Source organism: Halichoeres trimaculatus, unplaced genomic scaffold (genome assembly GCF_033239565.1).
Source record: "Halichoeres trimaculatus isolate MK-OKI-2021-1 unplaced genomic scaffold, fHalTri1.1 fHalTri1_scaffold_17, whole genome shotgun sequence".
NCBI classification, from domain to species: Eukaryota; Metazoa; Chordata; class Actinopteri; order Labriformes; family Labridae; genus Halichoeres; species Halichoeres trimaculatus.
The window spans coordinates 14,029,188-14,052,078 of NW_027437195.1; the positions used below are offsets into that span (position 1 = coordinate 14,029,188).

Genomic DNA, 22,891 nt, shown 5'->3' on the forward strand with positions numbered 1-22,891 from the left:
AGTTAGAGGTGATAACAGTGGATGGGAGACCTGGAATGATGAGCTATAAATACAAGCCAATGAATTCTGGCACAGACATGCGTCTCGTAGTAGGAGTTTGGTGTGTGTGTGTGTGTGTGTGTGTGTGTGTGTGTGTGTACTATGGAGACAGTTTTAGCTCAACTCTGAGGTCACAATGAGACTATGTTTGAATGAAGACTGATTGACAAGCCTCATCTGTTGCTACCAACTATTTTTAATTCCTCACTGCTCAAGGACCGAACCTTTCCATCAAAGTTTTTTTTAACCTTTTGAACTAAAAACAAATGACCCTTCTTTTAATAAAATGAAATTAAAATTTTAGCAAACTGCTCATGGTGAAAAATTATTCCCAGTAACACTTAACAAAAGGCCACCAAAAAGAACAGTGGCTTCCTAGCCGTTGAGGAGGGTGACAGGATGCAACTGGAAAAGAACACCTCTGGTCTTTGCACTTTCAGGCGCAACGTTATCCATCTTCAGAGCAGGATCCACCTGCAGGTCCAAAACACAGACATCTAACAGCAATTCAAACGTAATGGCTGATGCGTGCAGTAGCCCTACTGTGTGCCTACCTGGTTCCATTTCCCCACTTTCTCATTGAACACTGGGGTGAAAGCTTCTCTTGATGGAGACTTGATGAAAAGTCTACAATCCATAATAAAAAACACATAAAAAAACATGTTCATATGATAAATCAACTGTTTTAGTGGCACTGTGTATGTGACCTGATGAGGCGGTCCCGGCAGTCCTCCTGCAGTTGAGCGATCCTTTCAGGGCGCAAATGTTGAGTACCAGAGGCTCCTCCGCACACCAAGCGGTTCACGGCCACTCTCAAAGCGTTTATCTAAAACACAAGGACAAAACAGGTGATTAGTGTCACTGTAGGGGGAATCTTCATTATATGAGAGTGGCTTTGGAGCAGTTATAGAATCATTAGAATGCCAGAGCCAGTATCACAGGCACAGAGTTATCAGAAAGGAAAAGATTTAAATAAATCTGTTTCTGTGGACATATATCACTTTTTACCTCTGTGATGTCTTCAACATCAAACTTCACGTCAAAGGCCAGCTCAATTTCGTGCTCGGGTAGAATGCCCTCCTGAGTCTGACTGTTCCAGCCCAAGCCACAGAGGGCGCCGGTGTAGCAGGTCCTTTCTTCATCAGTGCTGCAACACAGTGAGAAAGGTATTAACATTCCAGTGTTCATCATTCTGCCTTTGAGGTGCCAACTTTCTGGTCCATCTGTTAACCGTAGCTCCATGATGGGGGTGAAGAGCATGGTGATCAGTGCAGGAAGTCCAGGGATGTCTGGCATGATGGAGGTATCTCTCAGTAAGATCCGTGATCCTGCGACAAAACCACATCTTTCAATTCTACAGTCACTGATGTGGACAGTAAAGATAATTGTGAGCTTAAAATGCAGTCGAGGCATGTAACAACGTTCTTAAGGTTTCCCAGCAAACAATTATGTGTCTTCTTTATTAGCAACAATATTAGTCTAATGTGGTGGAGACTTGAGCTTTGCAAGCTAAAGTTCACGGTTTACCAGTATATGGACTCTCATCAGCTAGTGTCAATGAGATGCTGAGTGTGATACCTGAAGAGCTGGCTGACACAGTTCCAGCCACCAGCATCCTCTGATATTTGCACTGAGGGTTTTCATTGAGGGCTTGAGAGTTGATGCCGCTTCTCTCGATGGACACTGTCCTGCAGGATGGCACACTCATGAGCAAAGGAGGGCAGGGCAGTGCCAACCTGCAAGCTTGTCTTGCACTCAAAGTAGTGAAGTACTTACTTGCAGTAAGTCTTGTGGCTCATGCTGTGGAAGTTGACCTTGTAGGGACTGGTGGGTCCGTGCAGATGAGCCTGTAGTGTTAATAAGGGAGGCTGTAGTCAGACACATGTGGTGCTAATGTGGTCACTGTGACACAGTCAGCTTCAGTCGCCCTGTCCACATTAGGCGTGTCTGAATATATGACACATGGATGGAGCTGTGAAAATGGCTCCATCTCCTGGACAAACTGAGAAAAACAAAGACTGAAAGCTAAATGACATAACCCATGTGACACCTAAATATCAACAACTGTGACCCATCTTTTAAAATTCTTACTATATGAAATAGATTTAGTCCTAAGGATTTCAAGAGGGAGTTTTTTTGGAAAGATTTTCTTTCTGATGAAACATATAAATCCTGTCAGCTGAAAAAGCAAAACAGTATCAGTATCAGTGTCTGCCACAGACCTCTAGGAACGTCATGTCCTGGTGACATACCTTCCTTTTTATCAGTACATTAGTTAATCATCTAAAGATTTTAGGATTTGAGTATAACATCAATAGAGGTGTTCTGTATGCTGTGGGGTGTGTTATCTTTGCCTGAAGACTCGGCTGACGACTCCTGGAAAAGTGATCAAGCAGACTGTCGATGAGTTCCTTCTCCTCTCTTTTGCGATCTTTCCAGGAGCTGCCTGCTGTGTTAGGAATGTAAGAACCTGCCTCCATGTCTCTGTAGACCGACATCAGGGCCTCATGGTGATTCTGCAAAAGGACAGTCATGACTAAGGTCATTTTCTATAACAACCATAGTAATGCATCATAAAAGGTTTTGTAGCACAGTAACTAGCCTAGGCCACAAGACACTCAATGATTCTTAAGATTCACGCCCGATTTCATTTAGACCAGAGCAACGCTGGTCACTGTATCTACCTGCACCATCTGCTGGAACAAAGAAGTACTGCAGTTTCCTAAAGGAACACTGATCAGCGTCATTGCGTGGGCAACATAATAAACAGAAAACACAAGCAAATCTATACCCAAATCATAGTGTGACAGCAGGTAGGGAGAGTTTTCTGCTTTTTATTTTAGAAGTTTTTAAACAGGTGTTGTGACGCTTTTATTTCCAGTTTGAATTAAAACTGAACAAAGACAGACTACGTTGAGTAATTACCTGAAGTGTGGCATGTTAAGACTGAATTAATTGTTTGCAAACTGAAAAAAAAACAAATCAAAGTGGGATGTCAGCATCACCTTGGAGTCAAAGCTTTCTTCAGCCTTCACAGCGTGTCCTTCTTCCACCAAGATGTCCAGCACATTGGTGTTTGCCGTCTCTGTGTTGATGAGCATCTGCACACGCATGACACCATGGAGGATAGAATACAGGGACACGCAGAGCGAACGACCTTTCACCAGAGAGTTGAAGCGGTTGCGGGCTTTGCTGCTCCACTGGTTTCCCAGGATGATGGACTGAGCTGAGGGACGCATTTCAATAACTTGGAACTCCTGAGCCTGAGACCACAGGTAGAGTGTTGATTGGCTATAGTATGAACAATGGAGTAGGTGTGCATGATTCATGAGAAGAGCAGTTAAAAATGTTTGCTACCTGGAATGGGGGAGCCAGAAGTTCAGGGGGGATTTCTCTGAGGCTCCTGGTGTCAACAACCGCTGTGTTGCCAAAGTCCAAGAAGAACACCTGAACATGAAGTGAAATCTTTTATATTTAGTAGAAACTGCCTTCAACTTATGTGTAGCCCATAGTGTAATGGTTTAAAAGGTACTATTTTTGGGGGGTCTCTATGGGAAATGGGTTCAGCAAAGTCCACAACTTGCAGTTTCAATGTCGCTGTATAGTTCCCTCTGGTTTAGATATTTTTACCCCCTGTTCACAGTCCTGTTAGCAGTTCAGCCTAGATTAACCTAGTATGATGCCAGTGGCTGGAATTAATTTGTCTGGAAGAGCATCACAACCTGCAATGTGTTGTCTTCAGGTTTGTTTACTGGATAATGTCACATGCATTATTATGATGATGTGTGGCATTGAAAACTGGAGCCTCTGCCGCTGTGTCACTTTGAATTCCAACAAGCTTTGAACAGCCAGCTGTAATGCACAATGAATAAGGCAAATGTATGATGTCATACGTTCAAAGAGTGATATTGTGGCTGCTCCACTGCCCCACTGCAAAGATTTTCTTTTGCTAAGGCCTTTCACAAAGACTCTTTTTCTCAAACCAGCTAGATTTCATTGACTTTTGACAGATTTTTTGTTTGCAAAGACTCTACATCTTAATTTGGCAAAAATGCATTACAATCTGAGAACAGGTTGTTACAGAAAAAGTAATACAAAGACATTCTTTCTGCTATAGGAATGATGTAAAAATCTAAAAAGGTAACAAAAATTAGGTTCGTAATGAGACCATAGATTGGGTTCATTTTATTACTACCAGACCCTGTTTGAATTTACCTCCACTGTGCTTCCTCGAATGTGCAGGATCTTAGCCCGGTAGTACAAGCTCTGCTCATTGGCCTCAGAAAAAGGAGCCAGACACAGCAGGTTTGGGTAAAGGGACACAGTGACAGGCTGAAGCGTTAGCATGTTTATCCAAGCTGTCAGTCTGCGCTGTCTTTCCATACTGGCTTCATCTGCCTGGAAGCCCCAAAAGTGGCCCACCTCCAGCACCTGCAGCACAGATCAGAGCTTAGGCCGGATACTTCAGTTACAGAATCAGACATTCAGGCTAAAACAGGCAGAATTCACTTCTGTAGGACCAGGATATCTATGAAGGACTCACCTCTGTGATGTAAATAACAAACAAGCGTCTGGGGGGCAGCTTGTCTGGGTTGATGGCGCTGCTCACAACTCCAACTGGAGAGACGGTTTGGCTCTGGAGGTCAACACTGACCCTGCATAGCAACAGCAAACAGGCCTCAGCATAAATTAATACATTCATTTTCACTTCTGTGGCTCTGTGAGTTCTGTGGGAACTATATATAACCAGACTGCATGATGGATTTTACGAATAACATTGTAAATATGAGTGAGCAGAGTTTAGATGTTTGAAAAGTAACCATGAGAGCAGTGTTAATGTTTGATGGCTAAAAATTTGCCAAGTCATTTATGTTCCTACCTCCTACCGTAAAAAGGGTGTGGATTTTTTGCCGATATCCGATATTTAACCACTCATTTCACCGCTACCGATATTTTTTCTGTGCACATAATTGCAGAGATTATCAACTCATTTCTGTATTTGAAGTAGCACATCCTATTATTGTGCATACTCTTATCTCATTTGGTATGTAATATTTATTTCTTAAGCAGAATAAGAAAAATATATACTTAAAGCTGTATATTCATTCATTAAGATTGCTTTCTAAACATAACTTTAAAAAGAAGGATAATCTTCTTGAGAAAATCATAACATTACCCACAACCAGGGCAAATTTGGCCAATTTCATAATTGATGTCAGTCAACATAACCTCTGTTCACAGGGAACATATGAGAAGTGCAACTGTACAGCAATTAAACCCAAATTGTACAATATAGTTTACTTGTGAGTCAGATACATATACCTTACAGAGTGCTGCTTAAATTCAACTTCAGCTCAAAACAGGAGCCAAATATGGAACTACTCGATCTGAACTGTGCAAAAAAATTCAGCAAAAGTGCAAAAGTCTGCAGCTTCAGCTTATTATGTTATCAGTTTATTACATCAGTAGGATTTGGTGTGTTGGCTGATATCCAATACTTTATTTTTAAACCAATATCGTCTGATTCCAATAAGATGCTAATAATACCGTGCCTCCCTAGAAGAAATGGGTATGGTCTCTCCCTTAAAGAAAGGGTTTGTACAGAGCACTAGGACGTCAGATTAAATAAAGACTTATTTGATAAGCACTGACCAGTGTAACCTGTGACGCAGGGATTTCCACTTTGCAAAGAAACAGTCAGTACTGCCATTCTTCAATCAACAGGAACTTTTCTGTCTTTTGGATGCTTATTTCTTTTTAATCTTAGACAGTAAGAGTAGGATCTTTTAAATTACTGCAGTGTATCTGATTTCCCTCAGCTGGGAAAGAACTAGTAGGTTTCTGTTCAGTATGAGCAGGACCATACCGTGCATACTTCATGTGTGTTATGTTCCTGCTCCCAGCACACATTTCTATTTGCCCGATGGAGAAGACCGACAGCTGCATGGGAGGATTCTGATGAGACATGAGGAGGGCGAGGGCCACCTCTGGCAGTACTCCAGAGTCTTGGGATGTCCTGTAGAACTCCACATATGCTCTGAGCAGACGAACACAGTCAATTATCAGAGCACACTCTTAAACTATTTTATGATGGTGAGAAGTATCTGATTTGCTGCAGTGGCTTGAACTACCTGGAGCACTCAAAGGAAATGGTTTTGACCTGTCCACACAGGCGGAACAGAGACTGCAGCTGCTTGTAGTACAGGAAACTGTACGGAGGAAGGTTTCTCAACTGAAAGCAACATGTGGGCGAGTGTTAGTTCAACACTTCAACACATGCCAAAACAACAAAAACACTTGGTTTGGTTGTGATGGTCATTACACAGCAGTTAAGTGCCAATAAAAACAATGAAGAGGGTCTTTGTTCAGAGCACTGAGGGTTGTACCATCACTGTGGTTCTGGGGTTGAAGCCACTCATCTCTCTGGAGGCTAGGTCTTCACTGATCTCCCCCTGGACAAAGTAGTTTGGATAGTTGGCTCCAGCAATGACCACCTGTGACACATTAAGGGAAATCTTAAAGAAAATTCTGCTGACTTACCGTCTGAATGTGTTTTAATTTTAGTCAATAATGGAACTGAAATGTGGACTGCGCAGCCTCTAGTAGAACTAATAAACAGACATTTAAAAAGCACATCCATTGGTATGCACAAATCTACTATGACTCTGACCTGAAGAATGAACTTCTGCCTGTGTGTGCTGGTGTAATCCAAAGGTTGTGTGTTTTCTTGCACATGCATGTTAAACTGAGACACTCGCTTCTTCAGGTCCTCGTACAGCTCTGCAACCTGGACAGTAAGGTAATGGAGATGAGGTTCTTGGTGACACATGACCATAGAGTGCAACATTGATGCCCTCTGCTCACTGCCAGACACAGATACCAGATATGTGACTACATGAAGTCCTGTGACTGAGCTCTTCGCTTCATGTCAGTACCTCCCTGATCCTCTTGATCTGAATGAAGTTCTCTCTTCCCCAGTCCAGCTGGTCCTGAGAGAAGGAAGCAACCACAGCAAAGAAAATGTAACATTTCAACATAAAAATGTAGAAAATTGCTGAGTGCTGTACTTTGAGATATCCTTTAAAACCTGTCTTCCACTGCAGAAAATGTATTAAACCATCTAAAATTGAAAAAAAAAAAATGGTACCACTTGACTAGCTTTCTTTGCTGGCCTGTAAGAAATAACATCTGTGTATTTTTTCATGTTTGTGGGAGCTTGTTTGGTTGTTGTTCTGTTCACCTTGGGGTGTCTCAGCTGTCCTTTCTTTTTGGCAGAGTACCATGTCTGAGAGAAAGAAACAACAAGTAAGGCCGTCAGGCAAATATGTATATCCATTAAGGAAGAAAATTTCTGTCAGCTTGATATCTCTCACACACACGCACATTACCTTAAAGGCGTTGACAAAAGATATGGAGTCACTTGGTGTACCACTGGCAAAGGACAACTTGCTCCTGAAGCACAAAAACATTATTCAGTACACAAAGAAAAAATAAATGTGGAAAAAAACAGAGAATTTAATTTGCAGCTGCTTCACAGCACGCTGATGGGAGCATCTCAAGGGTTTATGTGTAAATATTTATTGCTGGCCAAAACAAAAACAAAAATACAGAAAGAAACCAGACTTCATAGAAAATCATGCTTGAACAGCAGACTGTGCACTAAAAGAGAGCTTAAAGAGACGTCTGACTAGTCCGTACGGATTTCTCAGAGTTTTGTATTTGCACAGAGAATGTAGCATGTCTGGGCTGAGCCTCTCTTTGTACTGTTTGGTGTCTTTTCAACTCAACTTTTTTATGAAAATGAAAACAAAAATGTGAGTCAGTGGTTCAAACAGAGGTCTTGACAACCTTCAAATACGTGATGATGCAAATGTCCCAAATACAATGTGCCACTTTAGTCGTACACAATTTTGATTTGTGCTGACAGCTTGTTAGTCAGTAAATGAGTGAAGCTTCTGGATGTGACTCACCTGTGGGCAGCAAGCTGCTGGAAGGACGGGATGGCAAAGAAGCTCTTCAGAGAGTGTGATGCAGCTGAGGGGAAGAGAAAAATGTTACTGAACAGAGCCTAAATAGGTCACTACATACACATAAACATGTTTACATTGTGTGCAGACAGGACTCAGACTCTGCAACACAAGTATAATGACATACTGACCTATGATGAGGCACTCATCCAGGCATCCAAATACGTGACCCAGGACAATCAGCTTCCCCAGGCACAGGTCAACAGGTAGATGGGCCAGCACTCTGCCAAGGAATGTTAACTCGCCATCCTCATTGTAGCCTTTGCCGTCTCCTTTTGCAGATAGTGCACCCACCTACAAAGCAAACATGCAGCTATCACAATGACAAAAAGCTTAATATCCTGCACAGTGAATCCACTCCTTGCTTTTATTTGGTCTTGACTATTTTCCAGATTATTACATTATATAAAAATGACCACAGCTGGTGTCCTAGCTGAGGTCTTTCAAGGTGATTTACACCTCTCTATGTTTTTATTTGTAGGGGCTCCACAGCTCTTCAACTCCTTAGAAAAAAATCAGGCTGGATACAGATTTCAGAAAAGCTTTTAAAAAGTATATCCACAAAGTAGTCAGCGTTCTTAAAAAAATGTTGTCTCTTGTATTGTTGTCATCTGTATCTCTATATGTTTTGTTAGTGATTGGGAGAAACCAGAATTAACGGACATGTTTTAACGACACAGCACCACCTTTCATAACAGTCACCTCAAATACTGGATGAGACAAACTCTGGTAGACACTGAGCTCCTTTGAAAGGACAGGTCTAATACTGAGTGACAGAGCTGAGTGGTCAGCTATCTGCCCAAAGACTGTCCAGACATTCATGACTGCTAGTGTAGACAGTCTCTAGTTCACCCATCTGCATCGTTATTAGGTTTTTTTTACCTCTTTAAGCTCAAGCACCGTCCTCATTATGTCACTCAGGTTGGGGGGAGACAGAGCAGTGGAGAGGAGGGAACGGGGATCTCCCATGTCCAGCAGCTTCACTTTCAGCATGATGGTGGCCAGTGGGGAAAGCTGAGAGAAAGGTAAGCAGCACATATGTCACAGTTACAGCAGTTTTAAACAAAGGAACAATAATATTTGTCAGTTCTCTTACCAGCATCTCAGGGATCATGTACTCTGGGATCTCATTGCACCAAAACTCTTTGGTAACAAGGCGGTAACAATAGCCCTTTGACACCCGACCTGCTCTGCCTGAAAGAGAGAAGAATGACTACATGAGGATTAAAGTTAAAAAGTGAACACTGAAGAAATCCAGTTATCTGCAGGAAGTACTGCACCTTTTCGCTGATTGCAGTTGGTTTTGGATGCCCAGGTGAGACGCAGAGACTGGTAGTTGGTTTCCTGGTCACAGACCAAGTGACGGGCCAGGCAGAAGTCAATAACTGTGGTAAGAAAAACGACTAACATTAATAATTGTTGTAACTTAAATAAAACGCATTTATAAAGTAAAGAGACAGAGACATGCTGAGGAGAAGAAAAAGACGGCACCATATTTGACATCAGGGACAGTCACTGAGCTTTCAGCGATGTTGGTTGAGAGGATGACCTGTTAGGATGAAGAGATGGTCAGTGAATCACACAGGATGGCGTCAGTGAAAACATGCATGTGAGGAAGAATGAGCTCTCTGGTTTTTACCTTCCTGTATCCAGGGACAGGGAGCAGAAACACACCGTTCTGCTCCTCAAGAGTGACACTGGAGTGGAGAGGATAAACCTGCAACCTGAACAACAAATAGAAAATCTCTGTAATTTATATGTTTGTGAAAAGTTAAAGCACTGATTAAAAGTGATACGACTTTTGGAGAAGATTATGTCCATCAGTTTGTTGAAACTCGGGGGCAGCTCACAGATAAAAAGTGAAGACCAACAAAGAGGCATGCGGAAAAAGACTCACCTCTTGAGGCCCAGCTTGGACAAAGCCTCCTGCATGTAGCATATTTCATGTAAGCCAGGGAGGAAAACGAGCACACTACCCCGCTCTGATGAAGTCATGCCTCCGCCTTTCTCTACTTTGCTGCTAAAACACAAACACACCAATGAGTTTTTGGACCTGCTCACCTGTTGGAGATGAAGACTTAAAGCTCACCAGGAATCTTTGCTCTCCATCTCATCAAAGCTCTGAATGAGACTGATGGCGAGGTTGTACATCTCCACTGAAATGTACGGGTCGTCTGAATGAGGTGACTCGGCCTGATAAGGACACAGACACAGGAAAATCAGGCATTGACTGTTTTAAGTCGACACAGAGTCACACTGCTAGAGGTAGACCGATATATCGGCCGGCCGATATATCGGGCCGATATTTGGACATTTGTCTCTATCGGCCATCAGCCGTATTTTCTTTTAAAAAGCCGATTTTTGATCCGTTGTATAAAATGATGCAATTTTTGATCAGGCACAAAAAAGATGAGCACCTCAAACTTGTGGAACCACTTGGATACATTACATACTTTTGTTCAAATTATATTAATAAGTTTAACTTTCTTTTTTGACATTTTAAGAAGAGTGTGAATGTTTACTACTGCTTGTTACATTGTGTGTTTACTCAGACAAAATATGTCATTGTTTTGAAAGCTGAATAAATGTTCAGAGGACTGGACACAACTTGTTGTAATTTCTTTTTCTTTAGTTGCTCAGAAATTGCTGCGTTTCACAAAAATGTGATAAATATATATTTATTTAACAATCGGCCTGAATATCAAATTGGAAAAATCGGCTATGCATATTGGCATCGGCTGCCCAAATTTGGAAAGCATCAGCATCGGCCCCCAAAAAACCCATATCGGTCGACCTCTACACACTGCAGTAACAAAACACTATCTCCTGACCTTGTATGGAAACATTTTATTAAGGTCATCCAAATAAAACTCCTCAATTGTATAAGGTGCTCCTTCCACTTCAAACACGTAGGCAGGGTTCATCTTGCCCCGAACTGGGGTGCCAAAGTACTCTGCAAACTCTCTGCAGTTGATGGTGGCTGACATGAGGATGATCTGAAAAACAAATTCAGAACAGTTCAGGAGATGCAGCGGGAGGACAGCAGTGCAAATTTTAGTTTATTCCAGACTTACCTTGACATATCGAGAGTTGGAATGAAGAAGTTTTCTCAAAACCAGCAGGAGAAAGTCCATCTCCTCGGTGCGTGCATGAACCTGGGCAAAAACAGTAAAGCAAAAATTAACGAGGCTAAATGACACCTGACACTGGTCTAAAACTGTTCAAAGAGTAACAGAATAATAAAAAAGAAACTACAGCTAAACCTGCAAAGAAGTACACAATGCAATGAATTAAAAGAAGCACACAAAACAAACTCACTTTAGAAAACCTGTTTATCAAGACATGCAAATTAAAATCTGTGTTGTGTTTATGCACCTCATCCAAAAATATGTGGGTGTACTCTGTGAGGCATTTGGCTGCAACCAGTTTCTGCAGCAGAACTCCCGTCGTCATGTAAATCAGCCGTGTGTGCTCAGTAGCCATCTTCTCCAATCCCACCTGGAACATAAACGTATAACTGGTCTGAGAATCTGATGGCACATACTTTACGTTAATCTGAACTTGTTGCTTTCGTTGCTCGTTGAAACTGTTCAGTGAGCGACTATCTCTGCAGTTCAGATCTTTAAAAAATTGAGAGTTAATGTGAGGTTACATGTTTGTTTCTGTTATTTCGTGGAAAGATGCAACAATATGCTTTTAACAGAACTGTATTGCTTTTGTTGCTCAACGAGTGACCATTTCTGAACAAAAAGCTGCATTTCTATTCTTCAGCGAACATGGATGATGTGACATAACACTGGACACTGAACACAGGCTTTTTTCAACATTTGGTGACTGTTATGACTTTATGGGATTTGCTGCTAAGGTTGGTTTACAGTGGCTGCTTTGAGTAGAGAATGACAGCAGCCGTGGTACTGTGTTTGTTCAGTCTCTGGAACTCTTAGGTATTTCATTTTGGTTTCATTTGCTCCTTGCTGATGTGATTGGCCATGCACATTGTGTTTCCCTTTGCTAAAAAATCCCACATAAGCTGCATTATGCTGCCTACTTTTCTTTTCCTTTGGTAAGATGAAATGTAGTGAAACTTAAGCCCTCTTTGCCAGTTAAGTCGTCCTCTTGAACAACTTACCACCAGAAATCTTCCTTGTGCTGTTTAATGCTAACTGACCCACAATTGGAATTTATTAGAATCGTGTATTAGATGTTTCTTTGGTCACCAGGTATTTGAAAAATGGCCTGAGCTTACATAAAAACACTGCACATAAAGGAGACTCCATTGTAACCTTTTGACCTCAAACATTATTATTTTCTGGTTTTGAAAATTCCAAAGCTGGGTCCTTTTCGGACCAAGTTTTAAGCACAGATTGAGATTACTGTAATCTGAATGCATCAGCTCAGTGCAGTGCAACTCTATGGTTGTTTCGGTTCCATCTGTGGTCTAATATACAAGAAGTTTGCATGACTAATGCACTGGAATAACACAAACAGGATAAATGAGTGCTCGGCTCTTCTACTACAGCTTTAGGCCTAAAGTTTTTACATGTCTTGAATAAGAATGAGTGCAAAACTTACATAACTGTATCTGATTGGCCAGAAATAAAACCCTTTCTTCAACAGTCTTTCTTAACGCAGTAACATAAGCAATATTAGACAGGAAAAACAAATGTAAAAAAGCAGGTTTGTGCTGCATATGTTGAGCATTAAATTTAGTTTCAGGCAGACATCAGTACAGCAGCCCACCCAAAGAACATCTAGCATACCATTCTTAATTTGCATCTTGGCTTGCTTTTTGCTGTACTCCTCCTGTAAATGTTTGTTTTTTCCATGGCACAGATATCGTAACGAGCAACACCTATACATCCACCTCACAAGCCCCCTCTGTGTGCTGCTAAAGCTGTTGTTTTTCTCAGGCTGTCCCATTCCTTGTCTGTTTCGACGGCCTAGGAAAGGGCTTCACCTGATAAACCTCTGTGCTAGTGTGAAAACATCATCCCATGCAGGTGAAGCAGAACTTTAAATTTGTTCTTCGGTGACTTTTAAAAACATGTTGATGATAAGGGCGGGAGTGAAACAGACAGAGGCGGCTCAGGGCAAGCGGCCGTGTGCAGTGAGAGGAGCGGTGTGGGTGTGTGAGTGGGTAAGAAGAACTATACGAGCGAGGTGAACAGTTTAAGGCAGACTGTTTAAAAACATTATTATCTCAAACACAGATCATTAAGTTAAACAGAGCTGTGATGGTGAAACAGACAACTGTGCAGAAATGGGTATTAAGTTCTTATTACTCTTTAAATAGTACCTCCCTGTGGTGAACACTAATAGATCTGGCAAACAGTATCAGTTTATCTTTTCTCCAACTGTCAGTGACATCCTACTTAACTCCAGAGGGCTGCACCAAGCGGAGGAGAAAACAGTTATTTTTAGACGTGATGTTTGTGTTGTTTCTGTAAAACATGGCCTGACATCGTGGTTAGAACAGACAAGAGCTTGACAACATAAACAAACACTCTTTGTAGAATGTGAAGGATGTCATTTTTTCTCTTTAAAGTGATATTCTTAATATTATGTAATATTTTTCATGAAACCAGAAGATCTGACTCCTTTTTGCACCTGATTTAAATAGCTGAATTAAATCCTCCAAGCGTTGCACTAACCTGATATCCCACCAGACTACCCAAGGTACACTTTCGCTGTGCGGCAACCCATCGTGCAATACTCGTTGCCCCGATTTTGCGTGGCTGGGTGACCACGATGTTGCATAAGTTATTCTTTTCACTGTAATGGTCCAAAATGTACTGTGGCAGCTGGGTGGTCTTGCCACTGCCTGTGGCTCCTCTGACGATCACTACAGAGTTGTTTTCTATAAGAGAAACCAGCTGGAGGCAAGGACACAAAAACACAGAGAAAGCAGAAAACATGCAGTTACACATCTGCTACTACACTCCTGTAGTCTACTTGTACAATAAATGAGACAGAAATACAAGGATTCTTAATGAAACTGCTTGACCAGTACATAAAGCTGGTGCAAGTAACACCTCAGAGTCTGCAAAAAGAACAATCTTCTCAGAAGAGATAGCACGGGCATACAAACAACTTTATGAGAGGGGCTGTGAGGAGTTTGCGACGATGAAGTTCCATTCACTTTGAAACCAAAGGGATACCTGTATGAACCGGACTACACAGAAGAAGAGCTGCTACAGATGGTGACTGAAAGGAATACAGAGGAGACATCCACGGCTCAGACATTTATACCACTGAGTATTTCTGACTCTATCTTGATGTCCAGTGTCCGCGGATGTTTTCTCTGTATTCCTTTCAGTCGCCATCTGTAGCAGCTCTTCTTCTGTGTACTCCGGTTCATGCAGGTATCCTTTTGGTTCCAAAGTAAATGGAACTTCATCGTCGCTGTCATAGTCACTCATTTTAAATTTCCTACTCTGCCTCACAATCCTTAGAGTACAAACAAAAGAATTACCATACTTGATCAAACTTACACGAGGCTACAACCAAAGCATAGCTTGTTTAAATTCCCTACAGCTGAAAGGAGGAGGGGGGACGGAGCACACTAGCGCTGCGCGGAAGGATACATGACCAGTTAGTTAGGTCGGATAAATCTTTATATTTCCCAAGACTTAATTTACTTAAAAAATATTTTATGTAGCGCACTCTTAAACGGTGGTATTACTTTTTGATTTTAGTTCAGAGAGGAATAGCCTTTGAATTTGGTACCGTCTCTCCCTGTTAGCGTCTATATCCTCGTCACCATCGATTACAGTCTGTATCTTCCTGAGGGAGAGGAGACAACTTTCTACTGTATCTAATGTCCTTAGTGGTCACATAAGAGCTCATACAACCCCACTTCAAAAAAACTGAACTATCCCTTTAATCTATAACACAGGGGCTAAACTCTTTGTGATAATGTTTATTCCAACTCACAGTTGTCTTGCAGTGGTCTGTAAACTTGAAAGTTTATCAATAATAATGATAAGTCCCTTACCTCAGCGCATTGTATCCAGTAAAAAGTTGTCTTGAACAAGGAAAATTTGTTATGACCAGATCTCTATTTAATTCCAAAACAAACACACACCTCGCTAAGAGTAATTTATGACAGTATGCAAAGACTCCAGGCCAGAAGGTTGCGAGGGAGTCCAGTTAAAATAGATACTCCTCATAGCACCTTTAACCAACCAAAAAATCTGAGATCACTGAATTTAAAGTGAGCTTTTGTTATGCTGCATTAACACTCATCTCCACTAATCTTGAACCAACAGTGAAAGCTTAAGTGCGGACATAACAATAACTACAGAGCTCAAAAACTAAAAGACAAAGTGCTTCAGGAGAGCCAGAGGTCTCTTTCAAACTATCAGACTCTGTGTTTGAGTGGATGTGGTAGATATTACAGTTTACCTCCTGTCTGTATTTTGTTATGGGCAAGTCAGGGTACTCATAGCTTGCAAGTGTAGGAGGAGTGGTACCTGATAAAAAAAACACAATTAAAGGCAACAAACAGCATTAAAACCTTTGCAACAGATTCCTGCAAGCAAAACTGTGTGAGTGAGCCTGATTAAGCAAACAGCAGACACAGAATTAAATCAACTTCATACTCACTCCTTGCAGCGTCTCTTTTTTGAAACTGTTCTCCATCACAGTCCGTCTCTTTCAGGCTGCTTTTATCAGGATCTTCACAGGGGCTGAAACAAAGTTAAAGTGGGTTAAAATCTGAGACAAGTGCTGGAAATAAAAGGCTCATGTGAACGCTAAAGCTGCTTGAGTGGTTTGTCTTATGGCTTAACTTTCTACTGCATTCACTTGTGCTGTTGTTTTGTTTGAGGTTGTATCAGTGACATGATGATATTTGTCAGCTGTTGTCATTTCAGCTACAACTGCTGAGGCTAATGACGGGCTGCTGCAGCATTTTATGTAACTTGATGCTTCACACACAGGATAATACAGCAGTTCTCTAAATGTGTGATTTTTTTTTTCACGTTTAAAGAACAAAATCCTAGCTTAGGTCTTTATTTCGCTTATAATTTCACTCTAAGTTCACCAGTGGAGCTGACTCTCTGCTTCCTCTCATTCTACCATGTGGTCAGATCTACAAGGCCAAACAGAGAGGAGAGAGGAGGAAAGTAAAGGAAAGGAAAAGGGAAAGGAAAGAAAGGGAAAGGAAAGGAAAGGAAAGGAAAGGAAAGGAAAGGAAAGGAAAGGAAAGGAAAGGAAAGGAAAGGAAAGGGGAAAGGAAAGAAAGGGAAAGGAAAGGAAAGGAAAGGAAAGGAAAGGAAAGGAAAGGAAAGGAAAGGAAAGGAAAGGAAAAGGAAAGGACAGGAAAGGACAGGAAAAGGAAAAGGGAAAGGAAAGGAAAGGAAAGGAAAAGGAAAGGACAGGAAAAGGAAAAGGAAAAGGAAAGGAAAGGAAAGGAAAGGAAAGGAAAGGAAAGGAAAGGAAAGGAAAGGAAAGGAAAGGAAAGGAAAAGGAAAAGGAAAGGAAAGGAAAAGTGAAAAGGAAGGGACAGGAAAGGAAAGGAAAGGAAAAGGATAGGGCAAAGGAAAAGGCAAAGGAAAAGAGGCCCAGTTGTCTCTGCCTCTCACTCTCTAAGTGAGAGGAGGATTTTTTTCCCAAGCAGAAGCATGACAGCACTAAGCAAAGCTCAAATAAAACACACCCACGGCTCGTGCACACACATGCACTCACGCCCTCTTGCTTTCTCTCCAGTGCACACATTTCCTGCGAGCTACAGAGCAGCTGACCTCACACTGAAGCTGCATGCTGCACAGAGGAGAGTGGGGTGAAGAGCGAGGAGAGGTGACAGCTCTTAGTTAGCTGTGTGACTAACTCTCCAAAGGAAAAAGCCTGCATGACAGGAGCAGTGGGAGGGACAGAAAGGACAAGACAATAACTACAACACAAAGAGGAAAATCTCCTCCTGCAAACAGGACACTGGAGGACTGCTGCAGACACACACATGATGAAACCCATCTGACACTGAGGGAGACATCAACACCAAATGAGGGGATGAAGTTCACATGGACTTACAACTGGAGACAACTCACTGGAGGATGTGTTCAGTAAAACGCCTGATTCCTGAAAAATCTCACGACAAACTTCACATCAGTGCAGATTTCACCTGTAAGTACAAACCCTTCCTTTCACTTCTCAACCTGATAAAAGTGCATCCCTGAATGATCTGCTGTTAGTGTTGGTTATTGTAAAAAGTATTTGCAATTCAAATCAAACGTTGGGTAATCACGGTGTGTTAAAGCACACGTGCAGTTTTTGTCCAGAGAGGCTGACCTCTGACCCCAAAGGCTGTGTAAACCATTGAACCCCAGGTGTTTGTTTCCACATTTAACATCACCTTTTACTAAGTTCCACTTCACTGAGGGCAACAAGAGCATCCATTTCAAACTGAGGTTGCTTTTTTTAACAAGCTTTTATTGTGCTTTTTGATGCTGAAAATTTGACCTCGTTTTCAGCTCAAATGCTTTTTCGCAGCCTTCTTTTTGCAAACAAGAGATCTAATTATTTAGACTCATTTTACTGAACAAAAGAAGACTTTCAAAAGATGCGACAGAACTAGGAATGCACAGATCCAACTTTTCTGGTCCTGCATGCTCTACTGAGTGATAAGACTGGTAATGTTTTAGGGAAAAGGCTAAAAAAGTATATGGAATTACTAAAGTTAATATTTAAACTTTAAAATATTTAAATGTTTACCATCAGTTTGGTAAAAACCATGCTTTAGAATGTGCAGAAGTTAACATTCAATCATAATATTTTTTACCCTGTAGGCCACTTACTCAGCAAAAAAACAAAAGTGCATCAGAGGTAACATTCTAAGTATACAAGAGCGCCGGTAAAAAGAAAAGGGGGAAAGCTGGTTGCCTTGATCGGCACCATGGATCAGCCCATTCCCACCGATATCTATCCAGATTTGAGGGGCACCGATCCACTGATACCCGATTCCTGGATGACTTAAAGCATGTAGAGGGGAGGTCGTGGCTTCATGATGCTGAACATTAAATGTTCTTGTTTCGTCAGTTTTTCAGGCCTGTGTACTCTGACCGCCATGCCCCTGTTCAGCTGGATGAAATGGTCCAATGAAACAAAGGCAGAGGCTGAGAGTGAAGAAGCACCTTTGAAGACCTCTGAGCTTGTGCCCAGTCGCATGCTGATCAGAGAGCTTCTGTGGCATGTCGAGGAACGCGAGCGGCTGGCGAGGGAGCTGGAGCAGGAGAGCAGGCTGACCCACAGCGCCCTGGGTCTACGCTGGTTCCAGAAGTACCCAAGGTTACGGACCCTGATCCCTACATCTGAGCTCCACCAGCTGGAGTTCCTGTGTGCACAGATCCCCCCGGTCCATGCAGCCGCTGTGCTCTCCAGGTATTTGTAAGCAGCTGTGCCGAGCTCCCTCTTCACATTAGCATGCTGTCAACAGTGGCTAGCTGCAAGTGCAACAACACAAAGCCTGACAGCAGGCGAAGCAGAGACCCAAAGGGAAGAGAGGGAGGGCGGGCTGCCAAGAAAGCCATTCTGTGTTAGTGTCATAAAGGGGGTGATGCTGGGTGTGAAGGTGAAGGGCTCCCTGTAAAGCTGAGTGAGGCCAGACTGTCAGGGTTTTCATCCTCTCTGTTCTAAGTAATAATATTAAAAAGCTTCTTCTACATGGTTGAGCACAGTGACCTACTTACTTTATCTACCATAAACCTCACTGCTGGGTCACCACAGCGCTTACACAACCGTACGACCAAAGAAAACCATGTCATAAGAAATGTGTTACACAAACAGTGTAACAAGTGACACTCGTCCCTGACAACGAGGGATGCTGGCTCTTTGTTGATGCTCATTCTAACTCCCTCATGTTTTTAATCAAATCTACTGGTGGCTCTTTCCACAGGTTTCGTGAGGTGCTGGCCACCAACAACATAAGACCCTGGGAGCTGGCGTCAGTCTTCAAACAGGTGCTGAGGGACTTCCTGAGTCAGAAACATTTCCCTGAAAAGGATGACCTCTCAGTGCAGCCAGCACAGCTCCGACTGATGGAGTCTTGGACCAGTCGCTACAAAATGAAGCAGGGCTTTGTCACACCCACCGTCCCCAACTGTGGAGACCAGCGAAGGGAAGAGATCCCAACCGTGTCAGGATATGTGGACTGGGCCATGCGGCACTCCACTTCAAAGTCAATCTTTAACAGAGACTGGGACCTTCCATATTTTTACCCGGTTCCACTCAGGTCCACGGGGGCGTACAGCACTACGCTATAGCTCTGTCTGCACAGGCTGCATGTGTGAAAGCAAACAGCTGGGGACATCAGGAAATATGCAATCAGGATGAATAAAATCATCGGAGGATGAAAAGGAAAATCATTTTCAAGACAAGGACAGCAAGCATGACTTCACATCCATCCATTTACACACAGCATGCCCGTCCTACCTGCAGAGACGCAGACAAACATTCCCTTTGCCCTTCAGGAACAACCACACACTCTGAGGGGCGTGAACAAGCAGCCCTGGAGTTTATCTGTGACAGCGCCTCTGAATTTTTCAAGACATTTCAGAAGAACATATGTGAGAAGGCTTATGAGGGAACATACTGCTCAAAACTTCTGTGGTCTTGTTCGTACACAAGGAATAACAAACAACAGCACTGATTCAAGATGGATGGCTCAAATATCTGCACTGCACTGATTTTAGGGAAGTGTCTGTGAACAAGTAGTGGAGACAATTTCAGGCCAGGTGAACTATCTGCAGAATTTTATAAATACAATAAGTTTTTATCTGATGTTTTCAATCCCTACTCATTGGACTTGCTTTATCCCCATTGAAAATCTTGGTCATTCTAGTGACTAGTCACTTTAAGAGTATTGTCAGAGAGTTGTAAAGAGTTATCAGTCTCCCATCTAGACAACCTGTGGGCTTTGAGTTGGCTTACAGGAAAACTGAAAACTTGTGGGGAAAGTTGAGAACTGCTGACTATTGAAGGGCAATGGAAGGAATACTGTGAGGAACTCCTGGATCTAGCAGGAATGTCCACTGAGGAGGGGGCAGAGTCAGGAGATTGAGGTTATGGCCTTGTCTATTTCCTTGGTTGAGCAACAGATGTAACTGAGAAACACCCTGAAATCAAGGGCTCACATTTAAATCTCATGGTACTACCTGAGGTTCCAGGGCTATTAAACCCTGGTTCCACCAAGTGGTTCAGTTCGGTTCGTGTGGCAGGCATTTTATGGCGTTTCCACTGACTAATCCTGGGATAGATCCCCAAATGACTGAGACGAGCAGTCCCACTTTTTGGGACCCTTTCGTATGGGTGCCAGACTAAACCTATCTGATCCCAGAAAGGTGGAGCTACAACACAGCAAACCGTTGATTGGTCGAAAGAATCATCACTTACCGTGTGGCAGTGGCTGTATTATTTCTCCTTGTGGCACACAGACTTCTCTGAAACAAAGCTTGATTGCACTTTGAAACAAAGAGCCACATGGCAATCACAAAGAGGACGAAAATGCTGGATGCCTCCCATATTTGCTCTTTAGCCGCGTTTCCACCAAGCAGACCGGTTCGGTTCTACTCAGTACGGCGCGCTTTTTGCGGCGTTTCCACTGACTCATCCCGGGACATTTCCCTAAAAAACCGAGACGAGCCGACCGATTATTTTGGGACCCTTTTGTATAGGTGCCAGACTGAACTGATCCGCTCTCGGAAGGTGGAGCAACACACTGCAGACCGTTGATTGGTCAAAAGAATCATCACTTACCCCGACAGCGGCTGCATTTCTCCTGGCCGCACACAGTCTTCTCTGAAACAAAGCTTGATTGCACTTTGTATCAAAGGGCTACATGCCAATCACAGAGAGGACGAAATGCTGCTTGTTTTCCATCCGTGCTCTTAGTTTACTGTGTCGTGTTTTTCTTCTTTGTTGGATTTAATAGCAGGGTATACTGCTATGGCGTCTGGCTTACAGGCCGCCCACTACAAGAGGGCACAGGGCTGTGGAAACGCAAACGGGATCAGGCTTAACTGTACTGTACCAACCTGAACTGCTTGGTGGAAACGCAGCTTTTGTTTACTATGTCATGTTTTTCTCTTTTGTTGAATTTATTAGCGGGGTACACTGTGTCATGTTGCTATGACGTCACACTATTATTTAATAGATACGAGTATCAGCATCTGGCCTTCACACCGCCTACCACGAGGGGGCACAGTTGGCTGTAGAAACGCAAACAGGACCAGGCTAATCGAGCCAAACAGGGTTTTACTCTGACATATCTTGTCCCAGCAACCAGGCTGTTCACACAAAGCTTTACTGAGAAAAATGTGTCTTTAAACAACAAAGAAATGATACTTTTTTTTAGTGTAATCCTGTTTAAAAAAATATTCAATCTTACAGTTTGTGGCTCTAAAAAGGGATCCTCACCCCTTGACATATGACACCCATTGATAATGCATATTCTTTTTTACAAGAGAAATATCTCGTAGTAGTATTATTTAAAAACTAAAGATTTAAAAAGTTAAAGGGACAGTGTAATAACAAAATAAGTAACTTTTTGTAACTCAGGGCACCGCCAGGTCATTGACAGTTAAGTAAAAAACGGACTGATGCGTTTGAACCCCTCAGAAAACAACTTTTTTACATAAAGTAGAGAAATACTGGACAAAGTATCAAATTATCAAAAGAAACATGTAACACCAAAACAAAATCCGTATTCCTTTATATTATTATGTACTCGAGCTTACTCTATAAACGAGAAACACACCTGTATTAAGCTATTCTCAGCATCACTACACTTAAAGTCACACGTTTTATGAACACTTTCGACAGGCCAGGTAATTTTGCAATACAGTTGGGTCTAATGATACTGTATCCATTATGTGTGCAGTGAATATGGCACAAAATGGAATTTGTCAGAGTAAATATTCATCCAGGTCACGTGTATTACCGATGCTAAGTTGTTAGCTCACCGTTAGCCTACTTTAAGCTAGCTACCGTTAACTTCGCTCAGGTTTACCTCACCTGGAGTCTTGTGACGGCGGTTCATCAAACCTTTTTTCGGCCACTTCTTCGGTGAGTTTAAGGTCAGCGAACCCACCAGGGCTTGAAGTGAACCAGTCCGAAATTTGCTCTGCGGTGAACACTTTCTTCATTTTGTACTTGGTGAAAATTGTTAGTTTTCGGTCGAGGAACGTGGAGTTAGGGCGCGTCGTGCATGAGGATCGGCCTCTACGTCACCCCTAGCGGTTAGACCACAATGAGAACTTGACTCCACGTACAATCTTCATGGAGTATTAAAACTCCATTTTTCAAGTTTTATCAATATAATTATTAATGGGAATGGTTGGGGCAGCCAAAAGTCTTTTTTTGTCTGACTTTTATTGTAAAATTCCACCGTTTTTTTTTCAGAATTTTGAATTTCATCGCGCAATTTAATTCAGCGTTCTTTACTATTGAGTTCTGAGAAAATAGAGTAAAAAAGTCAGATCATAATTATAGAAATGGATAGTTAGTTATTGATGCTTTATGCGACTTGACTGACATGTTGGGGTTATCTTACATTGCTGAGGTAGTTAGTTGGACAACATATGACAAATTTATAAGACCAGGAAAAACTGAATCAGAACAAACCATTACAATTATTAGTGTTTGTGACAGGTGCTCTAGTTTAGAATGACGTCATTAGATATTAAAGGATCTGGATCAATGAAAACCTCCCACAGATGTAAATGCTCAAAGTTTACATTAATTAAATTGTTCAGGAATTCCACACAGAATCAGCAAAAAAGACAAAACTAACTGAGGATTGAAAAAAAATCATTTTTTTAATTTTTACAGTA

The 22,891-nt window shown here is 42.1% G+C and overlaps 2 protein-coding genes across 3 annotated transcripts; one reads left to right on the forward strand and one right to left on the reverse strand.

Annotated features, from left to right (window-relative positions):
- Positions 1-186: 186 nt before the first annotated feature.
- On the reverse strand, positions 187-22,204 carry tdrd9 (tudor domain containing 9). Of its 2 annotated transcripts, none has more exons than XM_074691375.1 (35): positions 22,074-22,204; positions 15,672-15,754; positions 15,471-15,538; positions 13,718-13,939; positions 11,442-11,564; positions 11,141-11,221; positions 10,898-11,062; positions 10,156-10,259; positions 9,964-10,083; positions 9,706-9,790; positions 9,558-9,615; positions 9,347-9,451; positions 9,163-9,260; positions 8,949-9,080; positions 8,198-8,360; positions 8,010-8,073; positions 7,428-7,491; positions 7,280-7,324; positions 6,975-7,028; positions 6,710-6,826; positions 6,426-6,533; positions 6,171-6,271; positions 5,906-6,076; positions 4,583-4,694; positions 4,255-4,470; positions 3,397-3,486; positions 3,045-3,302; positions 2,394-2,555; positions 1,816-1,886; positions 1,618-1,727; positions 1,271-1,367; positions 1,048-1,186; positions 747-865; positions 594-666; positions 187-513 (listed from the first exon to the last, which is right to left on the reverse strand). In XM_074691375.1, exons 1-35 carry the CDS (start codon positions 22,202-22,204, stop codon positions 415-417), a joined length of 4,008 nt encoding a protein of 1,335 aa, XP_074547476.1. In that variant the 3' UTR covers positions 187-414. The 2 variants fall into 2 exon arrangements, with proteins under 2 accessions (XP_074547476.1, XP_074547475.1); XM_074691374.1 differs by having other exon boundaries at positions 9,964-10,086.
- Positions 16,804-22,360, forward strand: rd3l (RD3 like). Its single transcript, XM_074691379.1, has 3 exons — positions 16,804-17,189; positions 18,102-18,443; positions 18,958-22,360. Exons 2-3 carry the CDS (start codon positions 18,130-18,132, stop codon positions 19,322-19,324), a joined length of 681 nt encoding a protein of 226 aa, XP_074547480.1. The 5' UTR covers positions 16,804-17,189; positions 18,102-18,129; the 3' UTR covers positions 19,325-22,360.
- Positions 22,361-22,891: the final 531 nt, after the last annotated feature.